The sequence below is a fragment of the Drosophila nasuta genome, chromosome X (genome assembly GCF_023558535.2).
Source record: "Drosophila nasuta strain 15112-1781.00 chromosome X, ASM2355853v1, whole genome shotgun sequence".
Taxonomy (NCBI): Eukaryota; Metazoa; Arthropoda; class Insecta; order Diptera; family Drosophilidae; genus Drosophila; species Drosophila nasuta.
In genome coordinates, this window is record NC_083459.1 from 31,140,562 (window position 1) to 31,153,790 (window position 13,229).

Sequence of the window (13,229 nt, forward strand, 5' to 3'; positions counted from 1 at the left end):
TCGAGTTGAGTTTGAGTTTCAAGACGAGCCTCAAAGTCAACAGCTTGACCTTGATTATGGGGCAAAAATGGTGGCCATGTTCTTTGGGTCATCGCTAAACCGTTAGCAAACACGCTCACACATACACACACACACACTCAACAATGGAGTTCAGTTCATTCTCAGAGCATATATGTATGTACAATATGTAGTAGTGTTAGTGCCCCCATTGTTCGTTGCCCCCATGGACCACAATATTCCCCATTTAGCTACTACTATCTCTCTATCTCTGTCTGCCTCTAGCACGCTCTCTCCTTTTCTCTCTCCCGTTCTCTTTTACCAGCGGCACTCATAAATTAAAGTTGAACGCGTGTCGCAGCAAAAATAAATGTGGAGTGGAGTGGAGAGAAAAAAACCCTTCTCAAATGTCCAACACTGCCTTCTGGCTATGATGTCGTTGTTGTTGTTTTTATTGCTTTTGTGTGGTCAGCGCTTTTTATTAGTAGTATTTGTTGTTACATCGTCAAAGTGCAATTATAAAAATTAGCAGAGGCGTGACCAGGTGCTGTGACAACAAATTGCTGGCGATGCTACCCAACTTTTCTCTCTCTCTCTCTCTCTCTCTCTCTCTCTCTTCTTCTCTTCTCTCTGTCGTTGCTGTAGGCAATTCGATAAGAAATGAGCGTGCTCGCATTAAAGCTACTTTGACAGCAGTTTTTAAAAACTTATTGATTTATGCAATTAAATAAAGCCTAAAATGTAAATTGAACTGCTTTTTGATATTGGAAAATATGTGCATAACATACATTAAGCAAATATTCTTAAATATAATAATATACCAATAGCTACATTTGGTATATTACATTTTAAATATATCATACTTTAATAGAAGAGCTACATTCGAGAATGCTTGATCATGAAAAAATCGCTATCCATTTAAAACAAGTAAGAAAGCTACAGTCGAGTGTGCTCGACTGTGAGATACCTGCTACCCATTTTTAATAAAGTCCAAATATTGCGGTATTATTTTAAAAATATACCGAAAATACCAAAAATACTAAAAATATACCAAATGGTATGTTTGGTATATCGATATAGTACACTATTCAAAATATACCATAGACGGCACAATGTACCAGATTGTCGGCCAAACCAACTAAGACCCCTAGTAAGTAGGCGTTTTTGCCCATACAGTATTTCTTTAATAACTTCGACAATTTTTATCTGATTGCAACCAAATTTTTAGAAATCATAACTAATATAGTAGTTAATGACAAACTTGATCTGCGTGCAAACATAACAAATGCTGTCGAAAAAAATTATAGCTCTATCTCTTATAGTCTCTGAGATCCAGTGTTGCATACGGACGGACGGACGGACGGACGGACGGACGGACATGGCTAGATCGTCTCGGCTATTGACGCTGACATTTCCTGTCGGCACAAAGTTATAATACCCTTCTTCTGGGTAGCGGGTATAATAATGAATGTATATACATATATATACCATAATAATATACCGAAAGCTACATTAAGTTTCTATTTAAAATATATACCAGATTTTCCATACCGCTGCCATATACAATTTATTCTTGAATAATTTTAAAAGTTGGTCTACTAAATTTAGCAGTAAAATATCCGTCAATAGAAATTAAGATGTCGTAACACAGCATAACTTAACCGTATTTTCAATTATTTCAATCATTACAGGGTATATAATATACATATAGCTGCCATCTTTGCTTTGTTAAAATGTACAACAATTAAAATTAAATATCTTGTGGCATGTGACAAGACTTAAACTTTTGTGCCAACACTTGAAAAGACTTTTTTGGCCAAATGGAATTAACGACGTTGTTTGCACAACATTTCGAGGATATGCAAACAGTGCGCGAAGAAGAGGAATTCACAAGAATTCAACATCTCAACGTCGATAAATGAAATTGAATTCGAGTGCTACACAACTTGAAGTGCCAAATGAAGTGCCAAGCAATTATGAAAAGTCTATTATGCTAGCAGCTCAATTTGTTGATTAATTATTCAGTCTAATGAGAAGTGAATAAAATAAAAGCCTTTAACTTCGTATATATTAATACTTGATGGTGCTCGAAACGATTAATAATTCGAATTATCGTGCAGTTTTTACCTTTAAACTAATATCAACAAGTTGTCTTAATTAGCCGACGAAAGAAAATTAAGTTAATTCGATTGTTTTAGATGGGGATAAAAGGTTTTAATAAAAAGATAGCTGATTATCAATATACCAAATATAGATTTCGATAAATTGCAGTATTTTTGCGGTATATTATCTTATTTGATTATTTTAATAAATTTATTTGCTGGGAAATTCAATAGCGAATTATCTATATACCAAATGATCAAAAAAAATAATTTCAGATATATTAATGTTAATATCGCATTGTTCTTCGGTATATTTGAGTATTTTTTCGGTATATTCATCTATTAAATTTATTTGCTGGGAAATTCAATAGCTGATTATCTATATACCAAATAATCAAAAAACTATTTTCAGATATGTATATTAATGTTAATATCGCATTGTTCTTCGGTATATTTGAGTATTTTTTCGGTATATTCATTTAACATATGTTAACGTTACTACCACACTGTGTTTATTTGATTGATTAGCAGACTATGCTTAAATAAGTACTATAGATTTTAACTTATTAACATAAAGTCTGTTTAATAATATTTATATGTTCTATCATTAAATTTTGTGAAAGCGATTCAATTTCTAATCTAAACGTATTCTCACATTCGCAAAAGATTATATTTAAGTAAGCTTAGCAAACTGCGAATGGAGCAGAGAAACAATTAGATGCAAAGCTAGCTAAGCTCGAGTGGTTAAATGAGTTAAATGCGAGTAAAGCTAATGAAATTTCACACTAATTAAATACATATATCAAATTTTGCCAAAAATAACTAAGCAATTTAAAGTAAAGTGCTATTTCTATGTAATCCAAATGAAGTTCCAGAACATAACATAAACTAACCCAACTGTGTGAAAATGAAGCAAGTTGTGCTGCAAGTTGTTATATTAAATTACAAGCAGGTGCAGCATGCAGCATGCAACGTGCAACGTTGCAAGGCGAATACCATGTGTAATGTGGTGCAGCGTTTGCCACATTATGCACTTGGCTGCCATAAAACAACGGAATGTCAGGCAGTTTATTAATAGATATGAATTTATTAGCAAGCGAACGTAGCCGAGCGAATTTCATTTCATGTCCTCGACTATATCAAATTTAAATTAAGTATACGCTCTCTCTTTCTATATGCATGTTTGTGTGTGTGTGTGAGTATGGAATTTACATACACACACACAAACACACACAGGCATGTGTGGCATATTCAATTTGCAACTTTGGCTTTTGTGGAATGCCAAGCTGCACACACAGGTCAGCTCATAATTCAATGTTGTGCATCGCTCTGCGCTGATATGTGCGATGTATGTGTGTGTCCGATGTATGTGCGTGTGTGTGTGTACACTAAGAGAAAGGCATCATAATTTTACACTTTCACTTGGAAAATATATATTTTGAGAGTCGTGCTAGTTTTAATTGAATTTACTCCTTTGGCTTTGCTTTAATTAAACATCTACTGCAGTCGGTATCTTTGGTTGACAATTTGGTATGTTTAGTACTCTTCGGTACATTTTTGTACTTTTGCGGTATATTAATATGGTATATTTTTAAATAACGGTATTATAAAGCACACTCGACTGTAGCTTTGGCTGACAATCTGGTATATTGTGTACTCTATGGTATATTTTGAATGTAGTACTATATATTTGGACCATAGCATTTGGTATATTTTTAGTATTTTTATTGTGTATATTTGTAGCGTATATTTTGAATGTGTTATCAATATACCAAATATATCAGTCGTCATAATTTTAGTATTTTTGCAGTATATGTATTTGGTATATTTTTAGTATATTTATTGTGTATACTTTAGCGTATATTTTGAATGTGTTATCAATATACCAAATATATCAATCGTCATAATTTTAGTATTTTTGCAGTATATTTATTTGGTATACTTTAAGTATTTTAATTGTGTATATTTTGAATGTGTTATCAATATACCAAATATATCAATCGTCATAATTTTAGTATTTTTGCAGTATATTTATTTGGTATATTTTAAGTATTTTTATTGTGTATATTTTGAATGTGTTATCAATATACCAAATATATCAATCGTCATAATTTTAGTATTTTTGCAGTATATTTATTTGGTATATTTTAAATATTTTTATTGTGTATATTTTGAATGTGTTATCAATATACCAAATATATCAATCGTCATAATTTTAGTATTTTTGCAGTATAGTTTTTGGTATATTTTAAAATGTTACTCGAATCTCTTTCTCTAGCTCGCCTTTTGAATGCCCTTTTTCTCGCCGTGTTTATGCGGCCCAAGTGCAACGGGGAAAGAGACATAAAGTTTGTCTCTTTGTCTCTCTCATCCGTCCGTCTGTGTGTGTGTGTGTGTGTGCTAAATGGCTTACCAGAAGGCAGCTGGACCGTTGGCGATTGCCAGCGGTATTTTGAACTGATGATGGCTTTTAGCCAACGTTGCATTTTTTTCTCGTTTTTTTTTTGCTGTTGCTATTGCTTTTTGTTTTATGCAGCCAAAGCCAAATACACAACCGTTAGCTCGGAGTAGGCATAACGAACTATGGCACCTGTGAAACACATTAGCTAAGCTGCAGGCCAAACAACTGACCATCGAGTTGAGCTGCCTCAATGTGGTGTGTTGCAACGATATATGTGCAGCAATAATTTGCAAGTTTAATGCGCAAACCGCAGATACAATGTCAATGTCAATGTCAATGTAAGAAACTCTCTCACACACACACACACACACACGCACAACTACACCTTTGTCTCTAGACTTTCATCAATTATTAATCGTAACGCCATTAAAAATGCAACACGCGTACTTTGTTGCTACCAATTTTCGGTTCAGTTATCATATTGATGGGCTTCAATCAACATCAACGAGAACGAAAACGAGAACGAGAATGAGAACGAGAACAACAACAACAACGAAACGAAAAGCCAAACGAAAACCCTTTTTTGGACATTAACCCTATAAGTGCTTCTCTACTTTCTCTATCTCTCTCACTCTCTCTCTTTCGCTGTGTATCACAATTTTTATATTTGCTTTTTTGTTGTGTGTGTTTTTGGCTTGTCGTCCGCTTTCGAAATTGCCTTTGGCGGCCATTAATTAATGTTGGTCGTGCTCGTAAAATGCAATAAAGTTATTGGGCCATAAACAAACAAAGCCATCAGCTGGCCCGCCCTTCTCCCCCTTCCCACCATTATCACTCTGCTTTCCACTTTCCACTTTTTCTATATTCCCCTTTCTTTTTTTTATATTTTGGTTGGCCCGTTACTTGCCACATGCAAATATCAAGCATTCTTTGCTGTTAAATGTTAAACAAATCTATTTCGACTCTGATATGAAAATATTCTCTTAAAAAATTAAAAAAACAGTGTAAAATATAACGCTTTGTTAATCGCGCGTGAATTTGATTCCAACATTTTTTATAGCTGTATTAAAATCTATGCGGATTATTGGCGAACATTCGAGTCAGGCAATGAAATCCGAGTCTATTTAATATACTGTAAAAAAAAAACAAGTGGGAAAAGCTACAGTTGAGTGTGTTCGACTTCGAAATACCCGGTAATCATTTTTAATAAAATATACCAAAAATATACTAGCTTAATATACTGAAAATACTAATAAACCGGAGATTATTATGGGTATGTCAATATAATATTACTAATTTACTAAAATTAATATGTCATATTTACATATCAATATACCAAAACATATAACATACTGAAAAATACTCAAATGTATCGTAGACCATATTTGGTTTATCAATATACTATTACTAATATACAGATATACTAGCATATACCGTAGACTATATTTGGTATATCCATATACTATTACTAGTACACTGATATACTAAATATGTATATACCAAATTAATATATTGAAAAATAACAAAATATGCTATAGGCTATATTTGGTATTTGGTATATTAATATACTACTAGGATTTTCAAGAGCCATTAAGATTTTAGTTATTTTTTCCGTAGACTATATTTGGTATGTCCATATACTAATAATAGTATACTGATATACTAAATATGTATATACCAAATTAATATATTGAAAAATTATAAAATATTCTATAGGCTATATTTGGTATATTAATATACTACTAGGATTTTCAAAAGCCATTTTAGTAGTTGATTTTAGTTATTTTCTCATTTTACATTGCCTCGATATTCTTTTTTCTATATTGTGTATATCTCTTGGCATTATTTAACATTAACTTTTGAAAAACTTGCGTAAATATTCAATTCATTTGCACTGATTGTTCAGCTGGAAGTGCGGTCAAAAAGGATTGATTGTATTGCCAATTAGATAACCAAATAGTAAAAGGTAAAGTTATAAAAATATACAACAATATTTTCAATTTTCAATTTCCAATTGATCTCAGTTCGTAGCAAAACTACTTTCAATTACAAACCTGAAAGCAAACTTGTTGCACCAGTGCGAAAGAGAGCGACGATAGAATGAACGAGAGATAGAGAGAGAGAGAGAGACAATGTGCTATGGATTGGAGCAAAAGAAAAAAAGAGGAGTTTATGTTGGGGCTGCTTTTGAGGGTGGGTTGTGAGAGGTGGTTGATGCAATGCGAAAGCAAAACGCAAAACTTGACTCACATTTCATTCATAAGAGAGAGAGCGTCACCGACACAAGCAAAAGAGAGCGAGCGGGAGAGAGAGTGAGAGATGACGATGCCCAGACAAGTGAGCACTCATTCATTTGTTCGCTGTCAACAGAGACACACTCGCACACACACACCCACATTGATATATGTGAGTGTGTTGGGTACTTTCATTCATTAAAGTGAGTGTGACAGACACCGCGCTTGTTGGGTAGCAACACTTTGGCAATGCTATATATCTATCTATAAATTTCTATAGTGGACTTTGAACTTCACAGTTGGCATTGAAAGCAAAGTCAGCGAGAAAGTTTCGCAGCCAACAGCTGAGTTTACTATAAAATCTATCATTCGAACTCCTCTCACTCTCTCAGCGAGGATCGATCATTGAATTGAACGAACTTGGAGCCAGCACAGAAAAGCAAATATCCTTAACATCAGACGCTACTCTATTTGTTAACATTCCCTACGACCAGAAAGAGCTTGACTAATTTTTGCCCACAACAGAACTAAAAATATATTTTCGCATTATAATAACAATACATTACTTCAAGCATATACTTGCAAATAAAGTAAAATCCTAGTAAAAAGTGAAATTGTAAAATTTTGGGGGAAATTTGTATTTTCCTCTATAATCTCAATCTCAAGCAGCTCTATTTCAACAATTTATATAATTATACATATGTATATAATAAATCTGCTGAAAACTTTTTAGAACTCATAGAAAAATGTTGCCTACTTTTTGGGGCAGCCAAAGGTAATTTTAACAATAGGTTTGGTTTAAAAACAGACAGACAGTTGCATTTATTTCTGTTCTATAGTGAACTCATTTTCTTAAAAATGATTTAAAATTAAAATACTTTCAATATACATAGAATAGAAGTTGGAAATAGGTTACTCTGGCAATAATAAAGTTAATGCAAATAGAATTTTTTATATTCTATTCCATAATGAACTAATTTTTTCAAAAACTGATTTGAATTTTAAACATTTTGAATCCAAATCGTTGTTCTTTTCCTGAGATTGGAAATAAGAAAATGCTCAATTATTAAAAATTCGATTTCATGTCATGATATGAGTCTGAGGTTTGGCCTAAATGAGTTTCCTTATAGAGTTTTGTAACGCTACTATATTACTTATTTACTAAACTAAATGTTAGATCTAAAAAAAGGACTCATATTCTTGTTTAATACTTGGCTAATTCTCCGGCGAAAGAATGAAAGAAAAATAATTTCAAAATCATTCTAATCTAAAACTTAACCCCAATTTTTTATTTCAGAACTTTTGCGGTCTGTATCTCTTAAGAGAAAATGTTTGTTTGTGAACAATTTTGACTTTTGTATAGATAGAGATTTATAGAATAAAAACCTTGGACCGCCTAGACTTTATGAAAGCAATCAAAATCTTTGGCGTGGGCTAGAGGATTGAGATTGAGATTCATCTTTATCATTTTCGCCAGAGAATTACCTATATATGGTATTTCTACATTCTGTTGGAACACTTTGGATTTCTAATTAAGAAAATGGAGTTTAAAACAAAAATACAGACCGCTGCGGCTGCGGTTGCTACGATTGCTGCTGCTGCTGGCGCTGCTGCTCGTCGACTGTTGTGGTCGCGATTGATGCGATTGCTGCTGTTGCTGTTGCTGCTGATGATGTGTTGGCTGTTGCTGTTGTTGCTGTGGATGTTGCTGCTGTTGTGATGAATGTTGCTGCTTTTGTTGCTGTTGCTGCTGCTGCGACTGCGACTGAAGCGGACGGCGGCCATTGCGCAGCGCGGCGACGTCGCCAACAGCGTCAACGTATTCGGCCACTGCGCTGCCGTTTGTTTGATATCGCTCAAGATATTTGTTATTGTAAGTGCAGGCGTCCAACAAGCGTTCACTTATTATTATAACTATTATTTTTCATATATGTATGTATACAAAAAAAAAAAACAACAAAAAAACACACACACAGAACAATAAAAAAAAGAACGCGCTTGTTGCTGTTTTCTTCTTGTTTTTTTTTCTCTTCACTTTTTTTTGTAATGTAAATAAAAACGAGAAAGCGGGAAACGCACAATAAATTTATGCGCAAGGCGAACGCGTCTCTGTTTTTTTTTTTTTTTTGGCCACAAAACGAGGGCGCGGATGCGATTGTGGAAACCCGGTTTTGCGGCAAGCGGAGGCAACGAGCACGAGAACGAGGACGATGAGAACGCACACACGGAACACGGCTATGGGGCAATCTTCATTTGTATTTTACTTTACGTTACACTCACGCACTTTGGAGAACCCCAAAAAAACTAACACAACAAAAAAAAATACAAAAAAAAACACACACAACAATAAAGAAATTTGGCGATTTTTAGTTGAGATTTGAAAACAACCAAAAATAATACCAAACAAATAACATAAATCTCTCACTCCGGCACTTTATTATTTTGAATTTGAATTTGTATTTTGTTGTATTTCGCTTGAATATTTTGTTGGGCTTGTCGTCTTGTGTCTTCGTCTTCTTCTTGTTAAGTGTGCGTGTTTTTTTTTAGTGTTGGTCGGGGGATTGAAGGGGGAATCTTATCGAGTTGTTGCGCTGCGCGGCGCTGCTTGCTGCGTTGTGGCACGTCGACGTATTCAACACCAACTGATGGCATGCCGAGCGCCGACATTGATAGCGTCTCCTCCACACATTTGTGCTCTGGCATCCTCCTTTACGTTTTTTCTCCTTTTCTCCTTTTTTTGCTCGTTTCCTTATCACAAGTTGGCAGCTCTCGTTATGCGCTCAGCTGAGCGAACAGCTGTTTGCCATTTTGTTTGAGAAAAGAAAGCTATAGCAACAATTCGCATGCGACGAGAGCTTTCGCTAAGCTTTTACGCACAGGTTGGCAGCACCACACAACAGGATGCATTCGTAAGCGAAAGCTTAACGGTTTTCAAAGTGAGCGCGAATTTCTTACGGTTTAAAGTTCAATTTTTATACTATAATGTGATATATTTTGAACTCTATGGTATATGTTGAGTGTAGTACTATTCAAAATATGGTATACATACTCACAGTTGAGCACACTCAACTGTAGTTTTCTTACATGGTTTTTCCATAAATTTCAGTTAATAGTATAAACTTTTAGTACTAACTATTTTTCTCCTTTTTAATTGTTGGTAGTTTGGTTTTGTTTACTTAATTTCTTGGTCTCTTTTATCGTATAGTAAAAGAGGTGATTCTACTCATAAATATCTATTAGCTTCATAGAGTTAAATAAGGTTTTACTGCACATTTTCTCCGATTCAAATATGATTTTTAATGCTCAATCGTTGAAAACTACCCAAAAATAACTCTTAAACTTTTCCTGGATAGTCCAGCTTAAACGCATTCATGCTAACAAAATCAACATTTCAGATAATTCAAAAATGCAATAATTATGTTTTTGCAATTCAAATATTTCATACAATCTAAATTGCAAAACATTTTGATGATTCCCAATCAAAAATAATTATACCAATAGAATAATGGGTCTATATTCCTCGTATTATGAATTCGAAATCAACAAGATTACTATTAGAATTTCCGTTTTCACACTCGTCAGAAAAGAAATGGAAAAAGAAAATTCGTCACTCACCGGTCTGAGTACTGGAGTCAAAGAAAGTGCTGGTTGTTTCCACGGTCATGGTGCCGATGGTGCCGTCAATAATCTGCGCCGAAGAGTCGCGTCTGCCACGATAGCTGCAATCGAAAAAGTAATACCGTTTAGCTACCACTATTAACACTTATGAAAAGGAAAGCAAGCAAGCACCGACTCACCGACAGACATCATCGCTCTGGGAGCTTTGGCGTCGAAAATTGCGACAACGTATCATTTCCTCGGTGGTCGACTGTCGTCGAAATCCGCGGGCGATTAAAATCTCCTCCGTGGTCGATTGCCGCCTAATCGCCGGCCGTTGATTCTGCTCGACGGTGGTCAACGGCGGCGGGCGGGAGCACGGACTGGGATCCCGTGACGACGAGCAACTGTTTGAGTCCGGTGAGCGTGGCGATCGTGCCGCCGAGCTGCTCTGGCGTCGCAGCGTATGACGCCGTGGACTGCCGTCGCGTTCATGGGAACGATCCGGTGAGAGATGCGTACGGGAATCACGGCGACCTCCGCGCGATGCGCTGTCCGGCGACAGTGAGTCACGTCGCGACGTCCGACGTTCGCCCTCCTCGGGCGGATCGGGACTCAACGCGGGCTGCGAGCCGCGTCGACTGCCGCCGGGCAGACAGCTCTCATCGAAGGCCGTCGCCTGACGCTGCAAACGCTGCAGGCGCGGCGCACGCTCGGGACTGATGCCCGCCTTTGAGTCGCGTCGATTGACCCGACCGCATTGGGTGGTCGAATCGCGGCGACCCTTCGGCGCCGTCGGACTCGTTGCTGGCGGCGTCACCGAGCTGGTGATGATCGTCGGTGGCGGCAGGGCCTGACAGGCGGAGTCCACCTGCTGATGGTGATAAGTGCTGGTTGAGATTAGTGGCACAGAGTCGGAGCAGGAGCCGGCGGAGCTAGTCGATGGACGTTGCTCCTGCCGGAAATTGGGAAATTCCGGTGCGGCGAGCGAGTCACGCTTCTTGGTCACTTGGTATTTGGGTGGTGGAGGCGGCGTTGTCACGCGGCCGGCAACATTGCTGTCGCGACGGCTGCTTGACAGGTAGCTTTCGCCTGAGCCGCGTCGCGAGGCCTGGATGTTTGGAGTCAAGGAAAGTCCGAGAGAGAGAAAGAGAGAGGCATGCATGAGGTTAGGACTGTGGCTAATTGCCGGATGCAGGTTTGCAGTGTTTGTTGTTTAGATCGAGAAACTAGCTTACAGTTGGGGGCAATTGGATTATGTTACTTAAAGGTATCGCAAAATAACTCTGGGTTTAAATACAATTTCTAAAGCTGACAAAACTGTTGCACAGTCTATTTTTCAATCTGTTTCTCCTAAGGTATCTAAAACGAATCTAAATCGAATAAATACTATAATATGTATAAATTCCAAAATACCAAATTTTATAATATTGTTGACTTCATAGTACACTGAACAAGACCAATTTCTAACATTAATATTCAGATCTTGACGCACTTTGTAGACCAAAATTCTCAGTACTATGACAAACAAGTAAGAAAGTTACAGTCGAGTGTGCTCGACTGTGAGATACCCGCTACCTATTTTTAATAAAGATAAAATAAACCGGTATCATTTGCAGAATATACCGAAAATACTAAAAAAAAATACTAAAAATATATCAAATGATATGTTCAGGAATCATAACTACTATAGTAATTATTGTATACACCAAAATTCGCAACTCTAACTTTAAAATTAAACTTGTTATTCGATTTTTTTGATTTGCGGGGGCGGAAGTGGGCGGGGAAAAAATTTGAAACAAACTTGATCTGCGTGCAATAATAACAAATGCTGTCGAAAAAAATTATAGCTCTATCTCTTATAGTCTCTGAGATCCAGTGTTTCATACGGACGGACGGACAGACGGACTGGCTAGATCGTCGCTGTTGACGCTGATCAAGAATATATATACTTTATAGGGTCGGAGATGCCTCCTTCTACCTGTTACATACATTTCCTGCCAAAGTTATAATACCCTTCTACCCAATCGGTAGCGGGTATAAAAACGATGTCTTTTGTATAATTTCTTTTGCTGCTTAAACTGAAGCTTTGTTATAACTTTTATACATTGTTTTAAAATCTAGAGCTTTTCCTAATATTTGTAAACTACATATTAAATATGTTGCCTGCTCTACAAATGTACTTTAAAGTCGCTTAAATTACAACTGAAGCTTTGTTATAACTTTTATACATTTTTTACGTTTTAAAGTCTATAGCTTTTCCTGCTATTTCTAAGCTACATACAAGTATTAATAATGTTGACTGTTCTACAAATGTACTTTAAAGTCGCTTAAATTACAACAACACACTCACACTCTTGGTGCACTCGATGACAACGGGCACAACGACGCCGACGCCACCCGACGACGATGGCTGCTCCTCAACGGTGGTGCTCTCGCGTCGATTCCAATGCTTGACAAACTCGGCGGTGTTGGAATCGCGTCGCGATCGCATGCTGCGTATCCCTGAATCGGCGCTCGATTCGCGACGCTTCCGCGGAGTAACATATGTGGTATTTCCGGTGTTGGTGTTGCTGCCGCCGGCTCCAGTGCTGGCATCGGTGGTTGAGGTGCGCCAGGGTAAACTGCGAGCGAGATCGGCGAGAGTTTCGCGTCGATTCAATTGGGCCTTGTTGCGTGCGGCCTGCTGTTGCGTTTGCTGCTGCTGTTGCTTGTTGGTGCCGCCGCTCCACTCGCGCAAAATGTCAGTTAATTGGGCCAACGAGCTGCGGCGGCGTCGCTGCAAGCCAGGTGGTGGCGATTGACTTGGCGGCGTTGTGATTTGGGCCGCCGAATCGCGACGACCGCCAAGACGTTGACGTATCGTCGATTCTTCCAGCTGCAAAGTTGCAATTGAAA

The 13,229-nt window shown here is 37.2% G+C and overlaps 1 protein-coding gene across 1 annotated transcript in view; it reads right to left on the reverse strand.

The window, feature by feature from the left end:
* Nucleotides 1-13,229, reverse strand: part of LOC132795956 (uncharacterized) — a 172,855-nt gene that overhangs the window by 82,225 nt on the left and 77,401 nt on the right. Inside the window, 3 exon segments of the mRNA XM_060806926.1 lie at nt 10,350-10,453; nt 10,532-11,442; nt 12,685-13,209. Of these exon segments, the coding sequence (XP_060662909.1) occupies nt 10,350-10,453; nt 10,532-11,442; nt 12,685-13,209 (1,540 nt within the window).